The sequence below is a fragment of the Nothoprocta perdicaria genome, unplaced genomic scaffold, assembly GCF_003342845.1.
Source record: "Nothoprocta perdicaria isolate Ctin4 unplaced genomic scaffold, notPer1 scaffold_277, whole genome shotgun sequence".
NCBI classification, from domain to species: Eukaryota; Metazoa; Chordata; class Aves; order Tinamiformes; family Tinamidae; genus Nothoprocta; species Nothoprocta perdicaria.
Window position 1 is genome coordinate 555188 of NW_020455507.1, and position 20539 is coordinate 575726.

Here is a 20539-nt window from a genome sequence, read left to right on the forward strand (position 1 = left end):
AAAGTGTGAAACTTCACCTTTCTGTGTATTCTTAGGAATATAGGAGGAACATTCCTGCAAATCCTTCACTTTTTTTTAAAAAAGGAAACTGATTAGTGTATCACATATAAATCAGAGTTATGCCACTTGCTCTCTTCATACATTCACTGAAACCACAAAATTGCCCATAAAAAACACCTTACAGCAAGGTGCACAAGTAGTATTTAAAGACAGGGGTCAACAAAAGTCATCCTGTTTTTTATAACCATTTCAAAATAGGGAATAAGAGCAATCAGTCTCCATTATACAGGCATCTCCTGTTCAGTCTAAGCATAAAAAGGTATGACAAGTCACTTATAAACTAACCTCTTGCTAAGGTGTTTAAAATAACAGAAGCAGAACACCTGTTAACTTTTCATATATCACAGCTGATCCTGTAAGCCTGAGAAAGGTTATGTGCTGTGATCAATGTAATGATCAGAGCCCTCCAGAGCTCTAGTAAAGCACTGGTATATGACTACAAATGAACAGAATTTCCTTTAAATATATAGATCCTCACTTTAGGTATATCCCTCTAGCAAGTTAACCATTAACGACAAAACCATGTTCAAAGTGGATGTAGTTTTAAGCATTTTTCCAGAATCACTGCAAGAAGGAAAAGGATGCGTACCAGTACCAGAAGAAAGGATAATTTTGAAGTTAGGAGGCTAGATTTCACATTGGAAAATGTCTGTTCAAGTTCCTCCACTTGCCACAGGCTTCTGTATTTATTCTATGTAGCCCTCACCTTGTGCATCAGACCATCATGCTGCTCCACAGGAACAAGAGTTCAGGGGAGCATTATAAAAAAAACTAAATATTATGAATTGATGGGATTTACAGTAACTGAGAACACAACAATTATAAGTAATCAAAGCAGGCTGAGGCTTTCAGTTTCTTTCTCTGAAAACAAATAAATCCCTGTGGAATTTTATCCTTCCTAATTATGATATTACAGACTATATGATCTTACATTTCGAAGACATATTCCCCCCATCCTTATTTGATAAGATTTAGCACAAATTAAGACTAAACTCCCCCTCCCAGCCCCAAAACTAAAAGAAAAAATAAAAACCACACCCAAGCCCATCCAAAAAAAATGTGTCCTAGGAAATGTACTTGAGAAAGTATAGAAGTTGAAAGCGAGAACATATTCTCTAAACATATGAATTGAACAATAGTCAGTCTTAAAAATAATCAAAGTAGCAAGCATTTGCTTTCCTGGTATTTCTCAGGAAAGAGAACTAGAACCATGTGGATCATGCACTGACACCAAGTGTTTATTGCCTATGTTTTCCATTGTCTTTTTTGTGTGATAGAGAAGGGTTAGACCGGGGAGATGAGTCCTTTTCCTTGCCAGATTAGTGAACATTCCAGCACTCTGATAATACTTCACGCAATGTAATACCTGGAGTTAAGAAATTAAGATGCCGTGCTAACAAATACATCATTCATCAAACATCTGCCCTTTTCTTGTCGGATATGAAACTTTTGCCGTGAAGACGCTCATTACTAATGCCGGCAGCCTGAGCACTTGCAGCAAGACAAAGCAGTAGCAGAACGAATCACTGAGTGTCCAGCAATATTTCAGGTGAATTGCAGAGGAGTGTTGTTTACCAAAACACTTGCTTTAGAACATCGATTGCTTCTGCTGCCCTGACCCTCTAGGTTGCACCATATGTAAAATCATACCTACCTATGATATATTCCTTGTTTCTCCTTTCTTTCCAGCAAGATGCTGATTGGAGGAATGACGTAGACCTGAATTAGCTAGATATATGTGGGGTTTATTTTCTTTTCTTTGATTTTTCAACATGTGATACAAGTTTTAGGATGAAGAATCTGTTAAAGCAAAAGCAGAAACAAGCCTTCCCCTCCCAAGTTACACTATGCATGATAAGTTGGAGAAATAAAAGAAAAAAAAGAAAAAAAGCTTTTTCAGTCAAATATGCTTCGATCCTTGATAATGGATGAATAAGCAAAGGCTTAATGGAGATGTGTGCATCTTTTTTGTTGTTGTTTTAAGAATTAGTGCAGCATGCATCTACATCATGCATACCTACTGTAATATTTACTGTATTTATTTAAGCTAGGGACAACCTTAGGTACTCTTCTAACTGCAATGAGGCTTTCAGGAAGTTAACAATACTTGTGAAACTAATAGCCTGGACTTTATGTAAGCATTTCTACAGGAATATGACTTTTCTGAGTGAATATACTCTCTCTGCAACGGCTTAACTAAAACCAGCATGCCTGAAAGCAGCTTCAGACATGTCATGTTACACACTGTTGGTTGGGTTTCCCACAGGAAATATAATGATATTTTGTAGGATAAGCATCCTTTACTATTTTATTGGTTATTGATATTTACTTTAGCTCCATTTCAAGGACTGATGCATGAAAGTATGTGCAAAATTACTTGGGTTTGATGTGACATGATGTGTGCAGAGCCATCCATGGTAGTTTTGTAAAAATGTTTTTCCCATCCACAGAACTGGGAATGTACTTTGGTTTTAGGGACTTCTAGTAGCTCCTACTTGGCTTTCAATCTGTGGTGTGACAGAGGCTCTGAATGACCTGCAGCTTGTTCAAAGTGTTTACAAACTGCACATCTAGAGATTTCTAGGAATGAGGCAGAACATGCATTGGATCTGAAATTATGTTTAGTAAAATCTGTTCTTGTTTATATTATAAGACTGAGTATGTCATAGCTGTGACTAAGAGAGAATGAAAATGCTTCTATAATTCACCGAGGCAGCAAACTTGTCTTATTTATCATAACCACAATGGGAATAAAATCAATATCACTTCACAAGCAATTTTCATCTGAGGATCTCAGCGTGTTTCATTCAGACCAAAATCTGTTGCATTCGCACTACTAGGTTGGCTTTGGTTTGGTTCCTAACAGGGATGACATAAGATTAACTGAAAAGGGAACATTATCCAAGGGAAAAAAAAATGCATGCCCTTGGCCATTCACTGTTAACTCTAAGGAGTAGGTAATGGTGGTGATGATTATTATGAGAAATCACAAAAGCTGCTTAAACTTGTCAAGGAAAAAAAAAATGGTAGAAATGAAAAAGAAAAAAAAAGACTTAAAATTTAAAAAGATGGCTTTTATTTTCTTTTTCTTCCTTTTAATTCCTACCTTGAATTCTTAGATAATTTTGATAAATTATCTAAGTGATTCCAACCAAAAGGAGGAGTTTCTATCTAAAAGAGCCAGAGAGTTATTGCTCTCCTAGGATCTGACATATTTTGAGCCATTCAATCTAAAATGGGATGAGCAGCACGCAGGCAGTTTTGAAGAAAAACTAAATGTGTGATGAAATATTGCGTAGGCATGAGACTGGTAGTGAATAACTGAACAAACAGGCTGGTAAAATGTAAGTTGGTAATCATAAAAGCATTTGACTGCTGTAGAAAACCATTAGGAATCAGCTAAATATTTCCAAGATTTTGTCAGCCCAAAGGCAAAGGCTATTACCTATAATGATCATTAAGAAGGTTATTTAGAGAGAAAGTCTGATTTTTTATTTATTTTTTAAATGGGAGTGAAACTCTAATCATTGTGCTACTGCTTCTATGCTACTTTTATTTATTTTTTTAAATCAAATCTTGCAGTCTCTAGTGGTTAGCCTATACCAATTGAGCATCAGCTCCCCGGCTATACACTCTTGGGCTGTGTTCCTGTTGTAGCTTGCAGCTAACTCTGTTAGTGGGTACTGTTAATAATGGTAAAGATATAAAATACATCTTTGAATCTAAGCATATCCGTAAGGCTTGTAAAGTCAATTATAGGCTGAAGGGAGTTGCAGAATCATGACTATACTGCCTACAGAATAGAATGACATTGATCAGTAAAAGGGCAGTATCTAATAACCTACCATGCAGATATGAAGAAAATAAATCATCTCCAAAGTCAATAAGCAAGCTTTTGGGCCTGTGTTGTTGTTTTTGTTGCTGTTGTTGTTGTTATTTTTATTATTATTATATTTTCTTGCTTTTTTTCTTTTTTTTTAGCTGGAATTTTTCAGTTACAGATTCTTGGCAAGAGCGTGGAAAGAGTATTGCTCGTATAGCAGACAACACAAGTGGCTTTTAATCATTGCTACATGAGTTCATAACCTGATTGTAGACTTTGTGTAAGCAATTCATCAGGAGTCACATTTCAACATATTCTTATAAATTTCAAGTGTTTGGAATCTTTGAGGGAATAAAATATTTCTTCCTGGGCCTCCTTTTCGTCTGATAGACACACCAATCATGACTCAATCACAAACCTCACATTTATATTTATTACCATCTGACATGAATATCTTTTATCTCCATAACTGAAATTCAGTTGATGCAAATTAAATATCTGCACAAAGCTTAAGTTATTCTTTAAGACTTTGAATTCAATGAATCAAACCCTTATTTGGTAGCAGAGGCTCAGACACAGTGATACAATATCCAGATAAAGGGTCATTCTAGAGACTTATACTGGTGTGAACCACAATAACTGTTGTAGAGATTGTATGATATTAATTTTGGAAACAGCCTAAGCATCTTTTCTGAACCATGACTGTTTCGTCTCGTGTTCTAATGGTGAAGCATTTATATTTCTTGTAGACTAAAGATTTGGATGAAAAGTTTGGTCTAATGATATGACTTCAATGGATAAAACTACTTCTTTTATTATTATTATAATTACTATTATTAAGACTGTGATATACCTGAATTCTTTAGTGCCCAGCTGGATACTCCTGGGCCGAGCACCTTACTACAATGCTTTGTTTCTTTCTTATTTTTTCTTGCCAATAATATCTGCGGTTTCAAGCTGAGAATGGTGAGGCCTTCTAATTTACTTGGCACCTTTGAATTTCACAACAGGATTCTCAAAACAATCTGTTAGCATGAGGAGACAAGGCTCAAACAAGTTAGACTACCCATCTCGTTTGGGGTTTATCAGTGAATTAAACAAGACCTATCTGACCTATATTTTGCATATTTGTATGATAAATAAATGATTTGTAAGCATTTCATATTTAGAAACAGCAAATTAAAACATGAAAAATGCTTAATATGGGTCATAGCCTAAGTTCCACAGAATTTTCAATATGGTGATGTAACTTCTTCCTATATTCTAATAACCCTCTTTCTACATAATATGTATGCATAAATACTTATGCCTGCTGTATGTCTGAACAGACTTACTCTTCCCACTTATTTTTATTACACAATTTCAGTGTAACATTTCTGTTGCTGAATTTGTTTGGATAAACAACACTCCACTTCATAACACATACATAAATGCAAGATCAATTTATACACACCCATTTATAAAGTTGCAAAGAAATATGAAAAATAATGGTAGCGAATGAAACAGAAAATATGAGGTTTTCTTTTGGCTTTTGTTGCTAACTATACACATAGGAAAAATGACAGTAAAACCCAGCCACCATACTGATCAAAAAAGGGCAAGGATGCTTTCTAGCCTTGTCAGATCATTGGAGTTTGAGGCATGCTTTGCTTCATATGTGACAGATGTGCAGAACCAAACATGCATTTTGCAGGCTGTAATAAGAAGTAGCTCTGCATATCTTGGGGGTTAATTACAATCTAAGGTTCGGGGAGTGACTTCCCAGAAGCTTCTTCATGGGAAGTCTTCATGCAAACCATAGGCAAACCATGCATGGGATATTCGCCTGAGCTTTCTCCAGTGCATTTCAAGAAACGTCCACCCACAGAATGAATTTAAAGAATTATCTGTGTCTGTGAAATCACAGTTTAGAGTAAGCTTCAAGGGAAATACTTTCAGGACTGTGGAGAGAAAAACAGTGATGCAGAAAAATGTTCTTGCTTCAGGTGAATATAAATGAGACACTAGCAAAGAAAGGAGTGGAAAAACAGGCAGCTGGAGGACAGATTTTTAACTGAAAATGGTCATTTAGAATGAATACACAATTATACTATGGGTATAAGAGAGTGGAATTGATCCCCAGCTATATCATTTTAAATCATTTTAAGAACTAACCCTACTTTAGCCTGATATATTTTATTTTTAGTTAAGCTTTTCGTATTAAAATTGCAAAATAAATGTGTGTTGTGTTTAGGCTGCAAACACCAAAACATGCTACAACTATGATAATAACTATTTTAGTTATAAAAAATAATGAAAAAATATTTTTATGTGCAGAATGAATGCATATAGGTGTGAATGACAATATTCTCAAGCTGCCAACCTCAGTCTTACAGTGATTTGGAAACTAATTAAAAGCTTTAAAAAAATGAAGAAGCAAACCCCTAACAAAGCATTAAAACTTCTAATTAAAAATTTAAAAATTTGTTGTAAGGTTTTAAGCGATTCCAGAAATGTGGAGGATTTAGTTTGTTAAATTGATTCAAAAATATCAGAAATAGGAACATATGTAACTTCGGGATATCTTCCTAAATTAGAGTCTTGTCCAAAGTTCATGAATTCCTTTCACCAAATCCTATATCTTTCAGTGAACTTTGGATCATGTCCTTTGAACGTATGAAGCACAGCAGATGGTCCCATAAATATAATATTTAAGCTTGATCAGTATGTTAATTTACAGACAATTGATCTGTACATCAGCATTCGTATTTTATCTTGTATTTATCCTTTTTTTTTTTCCAGTTTCTTTAAAGAAAAAGCCAACAGTAAAATGATCTTTTTATGGCTTTTGAATTAAAAAAAAGAAAACAAAAAATCAGTCAAAGCACATTAATAGGTCCTGTGACTCTTCCAAAGTCAAATGAAATCAGTCAAGGTGTCTTTTGGGGGATTTTTTTTCCTATGTGTATATTAGAAATCTGAACTGATCACTGTTTTAGTTGTACTTACAAGTAAATGCTGGATTCATTGCCCCCAATATCAGGTGACTGAAGTTTCTGCACAAGTATCACAATTATGCCAATAAAAAGCACAAAGTTTATCTAGGGGAAAAAGAAAGGAAAACAATGTTGACAGTGCTGCCTAGATCTATCTATCTATATTTTAAATTAAAAAAAAAGGAATAATAAAAAAGGAAACATTCACAGTGACTTTTTGCCTCTATTTCCTTATTATTCTCCAAATTTCACCCTAGGAGCTATATAAGGTCAAGAATAATGGGATAACTTTACAAAAGACATATTGACCCCTTTTCCAGGCACAAATATCTCCCTTTGACAAGCCAAAATAAGGAAGAGTTCATCTGGTGGCATGCATTGGACAAGACAAATATAAACCAAAAGGTTTCAGAACTTGTCATTGCCAACCTTTGCAAGGAAAAGTAAGAAAGACCCCTGCACATCAAAACCATTCAGTAAAGGTCTCAGTTGTCAGAGATAATGAGCATCTATAATACTAACTCTCTGAACTAAAGCATCTTACAGTTTAACAACAGTTGTTAGAAGTTGCTTCAGCTACAATTTAGTGTCTCCCCTTGGCTTTCCTTGCCATTTTCCCTTTTCTAGGCTAAACCTATCCCAAATGGTATGAACTCTAATACTTTTATGATCTCCAACATGTCTTCTTGGTTTATCTCACCCTGGACATCTGCTCCTTCATAACATCGTCTCATTAGAGGCATAGTTTTAAAGTTTTAGAGATGAAGATATAAATTTATCTGTCTACCTATGTATCTATCTACAATTTATCTTTAGATTCGGCTGTCACTAACTCCATAATTTCTTACAGAAGAAAACAGAATAGATGTTAAGTTGACTTCTTACAAAACAAAGAAATGCAAGCTTTTAATCCTGCAAGTAGACCAGCAAACTAAAGCACCTCTATCACAGTCAATATCTCTTCCAGAAGAATTTTCAAGATGGATCAGAAGACTATGATTGTCTTTCTTGACAATCCCATGGGCTTTCCTGAGAAGCCCGTGATTGTCTTTCTTGACCACTCTAATATTTGATTCCTATGAAGTGAGATAACCGGTCTTTAAAGAGATGCCCAAGTCCTTAAGAGAAGCAGCACACCTGATGAAGGCATGTGCATATCTTTATAGATAGATATATCTGTCATCTGGGTTGCTAATTACCCCCACAGCAGATGAAATTCTGGCCAGTACTGCCAATTGTGTCTAGAGAGCAATATAGTTTGCCCAGAAGTACGCTTTTACATGTAATAAGCTAAATAACTGTCTAGATGGGCACTAACCATGTTGACAAAGGGAGCTATTTTATTTCCTGAAAGGAGGAACACAATACCATTTGAAATTCCCATATTCTTTGGGGGCAGCAGCTTAAAGCCAGCTTAAAGGGTACCTTAGAGCATCTCTGTTTTCCATACACAGTTATTAAGAGTCATTTGAATCAAATCCAAGGCTTACTATGGCTGAAGAAATCTTAGATGATCATTGATTGTACAATAAATCTAATATAACTGAAAACAAACTTAGCTGCAAAATGAATTCCATCTAAAATATGCATTTTGGTTTCCTAGGTTCTGGCATCTAGTGTCAGTCTAGATACTTTGAGGTATCCCGTCTGAAACTCAGCTGCCATCAGGGCACATCACTCCCACATATCCCATGTCATATTTGCCAACCCCATGCAAATATTCTACATACATACCCTATGGCCTTACTTATGGCATTTGTGCCTGTCTTTAAGGAGCTGGATTATTCCATGTCTAAGTGCTACTGCAATAGCAATGGCATATTTTAATTCATAGGAATGGAATTGCCTGACATGTCACAAGGGAAGTAGTGGACATACTTTGTAAAGCTTTCAGAAGCTGATCCTACTTTCACCCTCAGAAATGTTGAAGAATTGTCTCCTCTGAGTGCTACTTACCATGATCGATCCAACCACAGGACCTTTGATCACCCACCATAAGGCAGTGTTGTCATTCATGTCCCAGCAGCTGCAATTATGAATGAAAGAATGGGGTGGTGAAAGTGAGGGAAAGAAGAAGACAAAACTATGACAAAGAACTTAATAAAATTACTATGGTATCTGTGGAAGAAGAGAGAGGGGGCTTGATCTTGTACTTGACTACTTTTTCTTGGAATCCAAAGGTGGTAACTCCTTAGTCTCTTCCTGATATAATTTTCTTTTACAACCTTTATCTGACTCATCCAAAAGTGAGGATTACAGTATTACCTTTCTGTCTTAAGTTGGTAAACAATTCAGATATTAAAAAAAAAAATACAACAAAAGAAACTCTCTATATTTTTCTGTATCTTCAGATCCTACATTTGAAAATCTGTCCTTTAGGCCTAAATGATCTGAGACTTTCATTTGAGATGCTTTAGTTAAGAATCTGGCCATCCAAGCATCTCTAAAGGAGACAGAAAGGCAGTGACGCCTCGGAGGGTACGAACTAGATATTCCTAAATTTGGTGCCTAAATCACATGACCAGGATTAACAGATATGAATGTAAGTTTCTGTCCCTGACATGAGGACACCAGGAAATATCCAATACACCAGTATGGACTAGAAGCTGACTGTTCTTAATGAAATGTTTTTTAAAGTTTGGGTGGCACGTCCAAATGGAGAATAGGAATTCATTAGAGAAGGTTCAAGGCCTACGAAGGAGCTGGGGTCAACCCCCCCTAAAATGCCAAATTTTTAAGTTGCCAGTAGCAATTGAACAAAACCCAAAAAGTATCTCGAGCTGTACTTTCATAATCTTCCTTCAGATTCACTAGAGGCTTCTGGAGAAGTTTGTTCTATATAAGGCCACTTAGACATTCATTTATAGATAAAACAAATTACAAGAGGCTTTATATATAAACCTAAGTAAATATATGTACATATATATGTTATCAGTCTTAGTATATTTTTAAAGCTAGACAAATAATAATGATGAAAAAAATCTTATTCCCATCCCTGCACAGCATTTTGATACTTAAGTCATTAAAATATTTGAAAGTTGAAATTTTCTTTAATTCATCTCCCCTTTCTTCCCTTCTAGAAAACATGAATTCTCATAGAAAGGACTACTTTGTACCTGAAATTTTGCGATGGAGGTTTTCTGTCCTCCTGAGACAACAGCTAGAAATCCTAGCACTGCTTGTCATGGTGCATCATTAGGTGCCAAATAACAATTTCTCCATATCAAAATGTGAAATTGAAAAGAATAGAATCTACCTGATATAATTTTAGTCATCGCTGTTGAAGACATCTATAACTCAGCTCTTTATCCCAATGAGGACAAATCAGCACTTGCAGATTCTTTTCCTGCTGAGGCATTTCAAATTTCTTACTTTAGGATGAGATAAATCATTTTCTGGAAATACCTACTCCTTTTCTTTGAACTATTCCTCTCCTTTAACAGGGTGCCTGCCCAAGAAGCTTGACTGACAGTTTCAGCTTTGTAGATGTCAACAGTGAATCAGCCAAAACCACAAAAATGCTTTTTAAAGATTTCTTTGCTCCAGGCCCTGTGAGTTCTACTGGATGGATGTGGTGGAAGAAACATTACCTTCTCCTTAGACAGAAAAGGTCAGGAGGAAAAAGAAAAACAAATGATGCAAAACAAAGCAGTCTGAAAGATCAGCCAACCAGCAGTACTATGGAAAAAGTCTCCCTAATTTCATTATCAAGCCTTGCTGTGGAGGAGGTCAGGGGTATAGGACATTTTTTCAGGAGGAGTGAAGGGCAGGAAGCCAGGGAGAAATGGGAGGGAGGGGATACGTCATTTCCATTTGGAAAAGTCAGAGCCTTATCTCTGTTACATCTCTGGTGGACATCTGGAACAGCTCCATTTAATTCAGTAGCGCAGCTCTGGATAAAGAGACAGCTGCATTTATCTCCCCAGACCTGTCGCTTACAGCAATATGAATCAGGTGCTGAAGAGGAGAGAGATCTGCCCAGTTTTTAAGCAGCAAGCAAGAAGGGACTCAAGTTTAGAGGCTGTATTTTAGTCCATCCTTTTGTGACTGTGTTTTCCCAGTTCTGTAATGTTTTTAGGCTCATGCTGGCTTTGCCTCCACCCCCAGTACAATGCTTGCTGACTATTTTTTTAAAAAAGTAACCATTGAGATGTTCAGCTAGGAGCTGTTTAAACATGGTACATGCTAAATAGCTCTTCAAAAAGAAAGGAGAGGGGATTTTGTTATTTTTATGTTTTGTATTTCCTTTTTTTCTTTTTTTTTTCCCCTTTTGTGAGATATTCCCCCTACTCGCAAAGCACAAGGACTGTTTGGACTCCTAGGAGAAATGAATGCATTTTGGACCAGTGGTGTAATCATAATAATGACACAACAGGGGTTTCTGGCTTGTTTTGCATGGAAATAAGTAATTTAATTTGTTTTAATGTCAAAATAGAACATTGGGTCAAAGCAGTGGAATCCTCTGTGGAGGAAGGGTTTTATGTGCATTCCAAAAAGACCATAGAAGAAAGGGTACAAAGGGTATAAAGAAAGCCTAACAAACAGACTCATGAGCCTTGAGTAGGTTTTGGGTCCTAAAAATCTCTAATATTAAAGATGTTAAAATGTGAGCGAAATTTCTCAGAAATACAGCCTGGGAACATAATGCTTCCTTTCAGTCAGTGAAGGTTTTCCAATGATCATGGGCAGAATTTCCAAATTTTAATCAAACTTCCTTACTCCTCAACAATTTTTCTGCTACTTGAGCAATTCCAGACATAATTTCTCATAAATGAACACTACCAAGGCTGATATTCAGGGTATATTTAGAAGTTCATTCCTAGCAGCTATGTCTGCTGTTCTGTCATACCACTCAGGATCCTGGGATGTGTGTGACCATCTTGGTAGTAGTCTTTCCTTCAGATCTTTCAGGAAAGCATATAGGATCTTTGCAGACCTGCAGACTAAACTCCTAATCACCTTCATAATTTTAAGTTGGGCAACTCGTCATGTGGAATTCACTCACCTCCTCAGAGCTACCTTCAACGATTTCTACAGCTGAGCTCATCACTGACAGCTTCCCTCACTTGCAGAGAAGACAAACACAAGTGTGATACATCTGACAGCTCTTTTAGGATAAGAAAAAACATGTAGCAGACTCCATTAACTTCACTGAGAATGGAGCTGAGAGCTAGCTTCATGCTTGCACTGTATGTGCCTACATCTGCTTCAGTAAAGTCACTAATGGCATAAGAACATAAACATTGGACTATATTTACACAGCTGAACAAGAAAGCACTCTGGAATGAATATGCACCTGAGCTAGATGCATATCTGAGACAATGTCAGAAATGGAATGAAAAATTAATCTCAGTCCTATGCTGTGATCGATAGACTTGTCTTCCATCCTTGACATTGTTCTGACCACTTGTAAAACGACTTTTCACATGGGGATACGTACCCAGTATCATCAAAGTGAAGTCTCAGCACTGCCCAGACAGTGACACAAATTGTTGGGGTACCTGCAGAAGATAAGAGGGTGATATGGTTATCAGTCAGATTTATTTATCTGCTCAGCAATGGGTACTTCTTTACAACCTCTCTGATGAAGTTTTATTTCCTGATGCCTCGCATGCTACAAGCAATGCAATCCATTAGGTTAATCCTTTCACATGTAGAAATGCATCTCAGTGAGAAGATGGCTTAATCTTGGTGAGACTGTATAATTAAAACTGAAAACAGAGAATGACAGTGATGTTTCAGGTTATTATTGCTCAAAGATGTTGCATTTCAGAGGTTTCTCTAGCCTTTAAAATATGCAAGTAGAGTACATATAAAATAAATAAATAAATAAATCCACTCAGAAAACTGCATTAATTTTCCTTTCTGGAAGTACCATTACGCTGTTCTTTCTATAGAAAAATTCAAACTGAACTGTGTTCAGTTCTGGGCACCCCAGTATAGGAAGGACGTGGAACTTCTGGAGAGGGTCCAGAGAAGGGCAACCAGGATGATTAAGGGAATGGAACATCTCTCGTATGAAGAGAGGCTGAGCGAGCTGGGCCTTTTTTCTCTGGAGAAGAGACGGCTCAGAGGGGATATGATTAATATGTATAAGTTCAGGAAGGGAGAATGCAGGGAGGAAGGGGACAGGCTGTTCTCACTGGTGGCCAGCGATAGGACGAGGGGTAATGGTCACAAGCTGAAGCATAAGAAGTTCCGTCTCCAGGTGAGGAGCAACTTCTTTACTGTTAGGGTGACAGAGCAGTGGAACAGGCTGCCCAGGGAGGTTGTGGAGTCTCCTACTCTGGAGGTCTTCAAAACCCGCCTGGATGCCACCCTGTGCCACATGCTGTAGTGTGCCTGCTTGAGCAGGAAGGTTGGACTAGATGATCTGTAGAGGTCCCTTCCAACATTAAATATTCTGTGAATTCTGTGAATTCTGTGAATTCTGTGAATTCTGTGAAAATAAATAAATAAGAAATAGAGACTATATTTTACAACAAATTAAAGCCTTTGATTAGAAAATGACTATGTCTACTAAAATACCACTGGAAAAATGAAGGTGCTAAAAAACAAACAAAGCATGGATCTTGATAACCCCAGCTTGTAGCAGTGAATGCAACTGTCATAAGTTGACAGGCACAATTATCTTTCATACATTTTGCAAGGCTGTGCTGATGTCACATTAATTAGTCATTTGCCTGAATGATTAATCGACTTAAATGACTTAAGAGAGTCTCTGTCAAAGCTAATCTTCTCACTATCAGAAATAAGAATTTAGATGATTGATGGGGCCCTGTTTCTTTAAAAAAAAGTACACATAGGTAATTTGAAATAAATGAAATAAATAGAAGGCTTTTGGAGGAAGGAAATGTGCATGTTTTAGACTGAGGTCTGTCACTCTCATAAAACACCTAAAAATCCATCAAGATTTTTGTGCACTCAATAGGAGCATAATAATAAAAATAGTCCTTAAATATCAATTATGGGCCTGACATGCCCTCTGTCTTGAAGTGGTTTCCACTGTGGAAATTCTGACACTAAGAGAGTTCCAAATATGAAACAATGGAATACAAAACAAGGGAAAACACAGGAAGGCAGAATTAGACTTAAATGTGTTGTGTTATTATTCAAAATGGATGTTTCAGATCGACTTGGAGTTTTGGACCATCTGCTAATTAAATATACTCACATTGCTTTTTTTTTTTTTTTTCATCAGAAAGAAATATATGACTTAGCATTTTCTTTCCAACTTCTGAGACTAAAAAAATGTATAAACCTCTATAAAGTCTAAAGGTGGCAGAAAAACTGCTGTTCTTGTTGGCTTTATTTCTGTCCTAAGTAAGGAGCAAGTGTTATGAAAAACCTCAGCAAACAAGCAGTCTGCCTTATGAAATTACAAAATTCCAACGTGGTCTGGAACAACACAGACATACATATTTCTCATTAATCGGTCGTGGACACTGATGTGTACAGCATATTTCAAGAAACAGATAAATATGCAGCTCTTGAAAACTACTGAGCTTATGCTTCTTGCTGCTTCAACTTGACTTTCCCTCAGCTCGGAGCTGAAGGGCTGATTCTGAATCAGCCCCTGAATTCTGAATATTTCAGAACTTGAATGGAGACTCTGGAACTATTTCTGTTCATCCAAAGTACCCGTTGCTCTTACTCAGTCCGAGGAACTTCAAATTGAAATTTGAGAGGAACTGAGAGAATTGAGGGCTATAAAAAACACCAAAACACACTTTTGGAAACAAACAAACAAACAAACAAATTCCACCCTTTTTATCTTAGTGCTAATAATGGATACTATTGACACTTTTTTGAACACAAGCTGATTACTTTTAACTAGGCAGCTTGAACTTATTCAGAGTATTCAACCTCAGACCAAATTTTTGGAGGTTGCATTACAGAATAAGTCTTTCCATAAGTCTTTTATAAGTCTCCAATAAGTCTTTTTCATATACAGAGAGTGAAATATCCTTTTGTTAATTGACATTCTGTGATGCAATATTCTCACATTCACATGGGTGTCTAAATTTGTGCAAACTCAGCTAAAGGAACCACAATCCCTCGCTTGTGTTTGGGTTGCAAAGATTTCTATATTTTCTTTTATATTTTTCACATCATGCATGTAATCCATAAGTTATCTCTACAAATGGCCTTATATCTGAGTTATGGTGTGATTATGTATCTGAAGGTGATTAGTACAAGGGGAAGTTTGAATGACTTTTCTAATAAGTTCCACAGCCTCTGATATGCCATAGGTTATTTCTGATCTACCGTCTCTTTCTTCTCTATCCCTTCCCAAGTCTTGCTGGAACTCTTTTCTAGAAGCTGAGAAACTCAACTGTGGATTACTTAAAGGATCAGGTTGCATGAAGGCTTGTATTTGAAGATCTGTATTCAAAGGAGAATATTTCTGTTTCCAGATTGTTTTGGAAGTAAATTTTTTAAGTATAATTATTGAGCTTAGGCATCTTAGGGTGCATTTAAAATGAATGGATTTTTCTGCATTGACTATATGACTACAACACAAAATAACCCCAGCAAAGTATAGCTTGAACCATGCTTCAAACATTAGTTTAGCTCAAGAAGTTCAACATGAAAAACAATTACACTGGTTATCATGGCAGAACCGGACTTTCTGAAACAAATCTTGTTCCCTCCCAACACAACGTGTTTGCATTTCCAGCCAGGTATGACAGGCATAGGTGGATCCTCTTTGCATATATTTTCAGTTTAGATACCATTTGGGAGAAAGTTGCCAGTGAAGTCTTAGAAAATGGACTAGATTTAGTTTTTGATAAGTGTTTATTTGATTACTGCTTATTTGATTATGCAGAACTTGACCTCTTATAGAAGGCAACTTTCTTCTGTTCATAATATCTCTGCAAGGTATAATATCTCTGCAAGGTATATAGTCTACCATCCTCTGGATTTCAATTCAAATCTGCCTAGACAAAGGAACAAAACACAGTCTGGTCTGCAATAACCTTCCTATACAAACACTAAAACTATAGTTCAAGATGGTATGTGGAAATATCCAGCAATTCATTCTTTTACCTGCAGTGAAAGTTTCAGGAGAAAGAAGAAAGTTTCTTGCATGGTGAGACACATTATACCTAAAAAATGTCACGTACCCCAGCCAATAATAGTGTACCAGTAGAAATATCTCCTCTCAGGGAAAAAGGTTTCCACCAGTAAAGTGAAAAGGTACAATCCCTCAATGAAAAGCCAGAAGTAGTTGGACATGACGCAGTAGTGAAAAAAAACCATCACAGCTTTGCACTCCACCTGCAGAGAACCAAGCAAAACCACAGTTATTTCCATGTTGTTTGGTCAGAGAGAGGAAATACTTTCAACCTCTCCAAATGCATCAGAAGAGCACAGTTGGGACTAGTATTATGCATTTTCAATAGTAAAGTTTTTAAAAGCATGAGAAGAATACAAGGGTCTACTTAGACCGTGGAGTTTTAAAAGGCTGGTAGCCACTTTTATCCATGGGAGCTTGTCACCAAGTGCCTGCAGAGAGCTTGAGAACTTCTTGCATTTGTGGGAGTCCACATCAACAATGGATGCTAATTGCTAGAGTTAAGCCCTCTCCTAGGAACTGCATGCAGACAAGAAAAGAACCCGGTTGTTTGCTCAGAGACCCAGGGCAGAATTTGAAATGGCAAGATGATTGTGGGAAGCCCTGAAAGTGGGAGCATAAAGGACACTCCCTTCTGCGCAGAGTTCCAAATTGTACGTCTGTGCAATTTGCAGGAATTGTCACTCAGGGACAGAAAAAGAAAGCAAGCGTTAGGGGTAAAGAAAGTAGAGTCATTTACTGTACAGAATAATGAAAATTTTCAATCGGCTACTGGATGAAAGCAGCAGACCAAAGGAGCAAAAAAAGAAAAAAATCACTTTAAAAACCTCACGTGGAAACCACTCTATACCCTAACTCTGCAAGGGTAGGATGTGCATGTCTCTCCGGTGTTGCATCCTAGGCTGCCAAAGAAGCCTAAGGTCCAGAAGATACTTCCTGAGCCAATGGGAAGTTGCCAATTTTGACTGGTTCTCAAATGTCTTCTGGGACATGTCTACAGCCAATAGACCCACTCACCATTAGAAGGTGAGTTGCTTCAGAGAAACTCTGACAGTTTATGCCAGATGAGGATCTAGCCATTAGGTCACTGATTTTAATATGTTTCTTGCTTCAGTTGGTTCAGAACAACAAGGTTAGAAGCAATATTTGAACAAACTTCAGCTCTAATATGAGCTCAGTTTTTCCACTGAGGATTAACAGAAAAAAAAATTGTTTAAATAACCAAAGAAGAAAATGAAAAAAAAAAGCTAAGAAATTAATTAGATGTACTTTTCTTATGGAAGTGATTCATGGGAAATTTAACTGGATGGATGAAGGAGATCTCAGCTTGAGAATTCAGTACAGTTCCATCATAATTATTCCAAGTCTATATATTAGCTAAAATATTACTCTTAAAATAGGATTTATATGCAATATACAATTAAGTGCATCAGTGAAAGAGACTGCTTTCCATGAAAGTACCCACTTAAAAGGTTTGAGAGACAGACAAATAGACTGACAAAGGTAGGTATGACTATCAGGGGTATTTCCTATGCCTGAACAGTCATTTTCTTTACAACTGACCTCCTGCTATTCAGAGAAAATAAGTCCCTGGAGAAAAAAATTTAGACACTAGATGAGGGATGAGGAAAATTGTACTCTCATCCAAACTATAGTCATGTAGGCCTAAGAAAGGAAGAAACTATCTGAACAGAATCTAAAACCTGTTGACATCTGTTATGACATCTGTTCTTTTACTGTGATGTGGGAGGGAAATTTACCATAAATTACCTTCCCAAGAGGTTCTCCGTCTCTAATACCCTATAGGTTGTTGTCTGTCCCATTATTTTTGTTATTTCGTACTGAAAAGATAAAGGAAAATAATTCACTTTTACTTACAGTTGAGATAAAACAATGGTTACCATCTTGTTCAGCATAAAGCACCCCGTCTTTAATGAATACGGATATTGCTCGTAGGATAAACGAAACAAAGAGGTTCATGTGGATAAAATTCCTAGTGCAGTGAAGCTTCCTGGAGAGGAAAGAACAAAGGAGAGGAAAGAAGAAAAAGAAGGGAAAAAATATAAAAAAGAAAATCAAGAAAAAAAAAAAAAAAAAGACAGCGTTTCTCTCAGTAGTAGTAGACATAGCTACAGTCAGAGCTCCTTGCCTTCTGTTATTAAGCATCCCAATGTCTAAAAGCCAGATGGGTGGATGATACTGACTCTAAATCTACCTAGTCTGATGGATATTCCAGTAGAAGTGGATCTGGGAATTTTCCAGCAGAACATAGTTATGATAACAGGAAATAGATCCATGTCTATCTGTGGTCTGCTGAAATGTTGCTACTAGAGTGGCTGCCTCCTCAGGGAACACCCACAGTAAAGTGCTTCATTCTCTTAATTTTGAGGTTAAAACCTCAATCTTTTGGGTGAATGGACTATGATTGGCCTCATCTCTGGTGACTGAACAGCTCGCTACTCTCATCATGACTCACCTGAAGCGGCACAGGATAACCATTGCGGTGGTGAGGGAAACGAGAGATGTGCTATATCCCACCGTGTACAGGGCCTTCACGGATAAGTAGTAATAATCCTTGGGAGACAAGGAGCATAGTGTTAAAAATTTCACCTATGGTCACATCATTTTTGCCCTGTCCACAGTGGAGTCCATAGACAAGATTATTTCCTGAACAGCCTGATTGTCATCTCCTTTTAGTTCCTCTAATAGCTTGCTGTATATTATCCACAAGGGTTGTTGTATCTTTAATGTACTCACATTTTATATAGTTTATTGGTTAGTCACTAAGTAAAGGATATCTACCATTTCTGTGACCACTGTGCAGATATCTGCAGTAAAAAATGTAAGTGGATAAGGAGTTTCTTAGTCAATAGAGGAAGGAATGGAGTTTATGTGTGTAAGTGTCAAAAGTTATGTCATCATTCTATATTCATATTCTGGAAATAACCAATATTCAGATAGGAAAGATTAAAGGATTGCTTCTTACATATTTATATCTTTTTCTGGTATTCATACCTAATTGTTTAATTCTAATCACCATCAAATCAGGACATGATCAGAGCCTGGGCAAAAAGAAAAAAAAAAAAAAAAAAAAAACCATCCCAGACTACTGCCCTGACGTTTATTAACCTATTTTTAATTGCAAAATTAATTCCCACCTGATTATCAGACTCTGTTTCATTTTCATCAAAGCCACAGGCATCATAGTAATGTGGAAAAGGTTCAGACCAGCCATCTTCAGTACAATTTCTGCTGATGTCCCCTACGTCAAATGACAGGTAGAGTTGAGATGAAGTTATTTAAGCAAATCACAGGTCATAACTGCCCTTTTATTTGGCATGTGGCCAAAAAAAACCTCACTACAAAAAAAGGTTCAACTTAACAGACTATACATAAAAGACTTTAATAACATCTTTAATCTTGAATGACATCTTTAATGATCTACTTCTCCACTAGGTGCTAATGAATGTTTTTGCTACAGTTGGTCACTGGAGAGCAAAAGGGATCTAATTAATATAGTCAGTGTTTCTAGAGCATTAAATATCTAATTTTCAAGTGGGTATCTAAAGAAGAGCATCCAGCAGTAGCTGGAAGACAAGTAGGTTGCTGTAGTATATCTAAAATAGCAGTATTACAGGTCTATCCTGAAGCAACTTCAGCTAAGGTGGGATGCTTCCTTGATGGTCTTTTTAACCAGTATTATTTTTATTTGCACTCAATGATCTGTTTGAAACATTAGAACTTACTTCTCTTGAGCGTAATGGACTATTTTTTATTGAAATAATATTTTATAGGCTATACTTTGATCAGAAATCATAGACTTTTATTTTTCTTTTATTAAGGTCCAGCTTCTTTACATTCTTATAGCAGTTTATTCTAGTAGCTCATAACAGTGGTAGTGACTTTATGTTTAGAGAATCTGCTTGCCATCCATGAGACAGAATTTCTCTATTTAATCACAGATTCATTTAAGAACATTGCACTACTTGGAATATTATGGTAAATCAATTTTGCATATTCATCCTCAGATTTTTTTGGAAAACAACCACTGAACCACAGTCATGTGTCCTTAACACCATTTCATAATTCCTGTTAATCAGGTAGATATATTTTATAGCCATATACTGGCTAGACCACAGTGCTCGAGTGCTGAAGAATACGTTTTCATAATACGACTAAAAGTAACACATTAGCAAATGTGTCACCATAATTAGAACCGATTAGAAAATAATACCCAGATGGTGGGAGGAAAAGCTTATAACTTTCTTTTTAAAACAGTTACAATGCAAAAAATAAAAGGGAAAGCATTCACAGATTCTATTTCTTACCTATGGGAGACTGGGCTGCACTTTCTAGCAGGTCATAATCACCTATAAAAGTAGAAAATTGGCATGAAATTGTTTTGATTGTGTTTGCTATTAAAACCTTTGTGTAAGTCAATGAAAAGAATTAAATGGAATTTTATTTGTCTGGACCAACGCCCTGTATCAATAACTTCTTGATTGTGTCTTTTGGGGAAATAAATATAGTCTTGTGAGTTTAAATCGGGGCTGAATATACAACATATGTTAAGCATTCACAGCTGCAAGCAGCTAGCACTGT

At 36.6% G+C, this 20539-nt stretch overlaps 1 protein-coding gene across 10 annotated transcripts in view; it reads right to left on the reverse strand.

Moving 5' to 3' along the window:
* ADCYAP1R1 (ADCYAP receptor type I) overlaps positions 1 to 20539 on the reverse strand; it is a 125553-nt gene that overhangs the window by 17294 nt on the left and 87720 nt on the right. For all 10 annotated transcript variants that reach the window (XM_026041060.1, XM_026041057.1, XM_026041058.1 and 7 more), the window contains 8 exons: positions 20266 to 20307; positions 19096 to 19199; positions 18414 to 18511; positions 17816 to 17948; positions 15987 to 16140; positions 12299 to 12359; positions 8815 to 8884; positions 6872 to 6963 (listed from right to left, as the gene is read on the reverse strand). In XM_026041060.1, coding sequence (XP_025896845.1) covers positions 6872 to 6963; positions 8815 to 8884; positions 12299 to 12359; positions 15987 to 16140; positions 17816 to 17948; positions 18414 to 18511; positions 19096 to 19199; positions 20266 to 20307 — 754 coding nt within the window. The remainder of the gene's footprint in view (positions 1 to 6871; positions 6964 to 8814; positions 8885 to 12298; positions 12360 to 15986; positions 16141 to 17815; positions 17949 to 18413; positions 18512 to 19095; positions 19200 to 20265; positions 20308 to 20539) is intronic.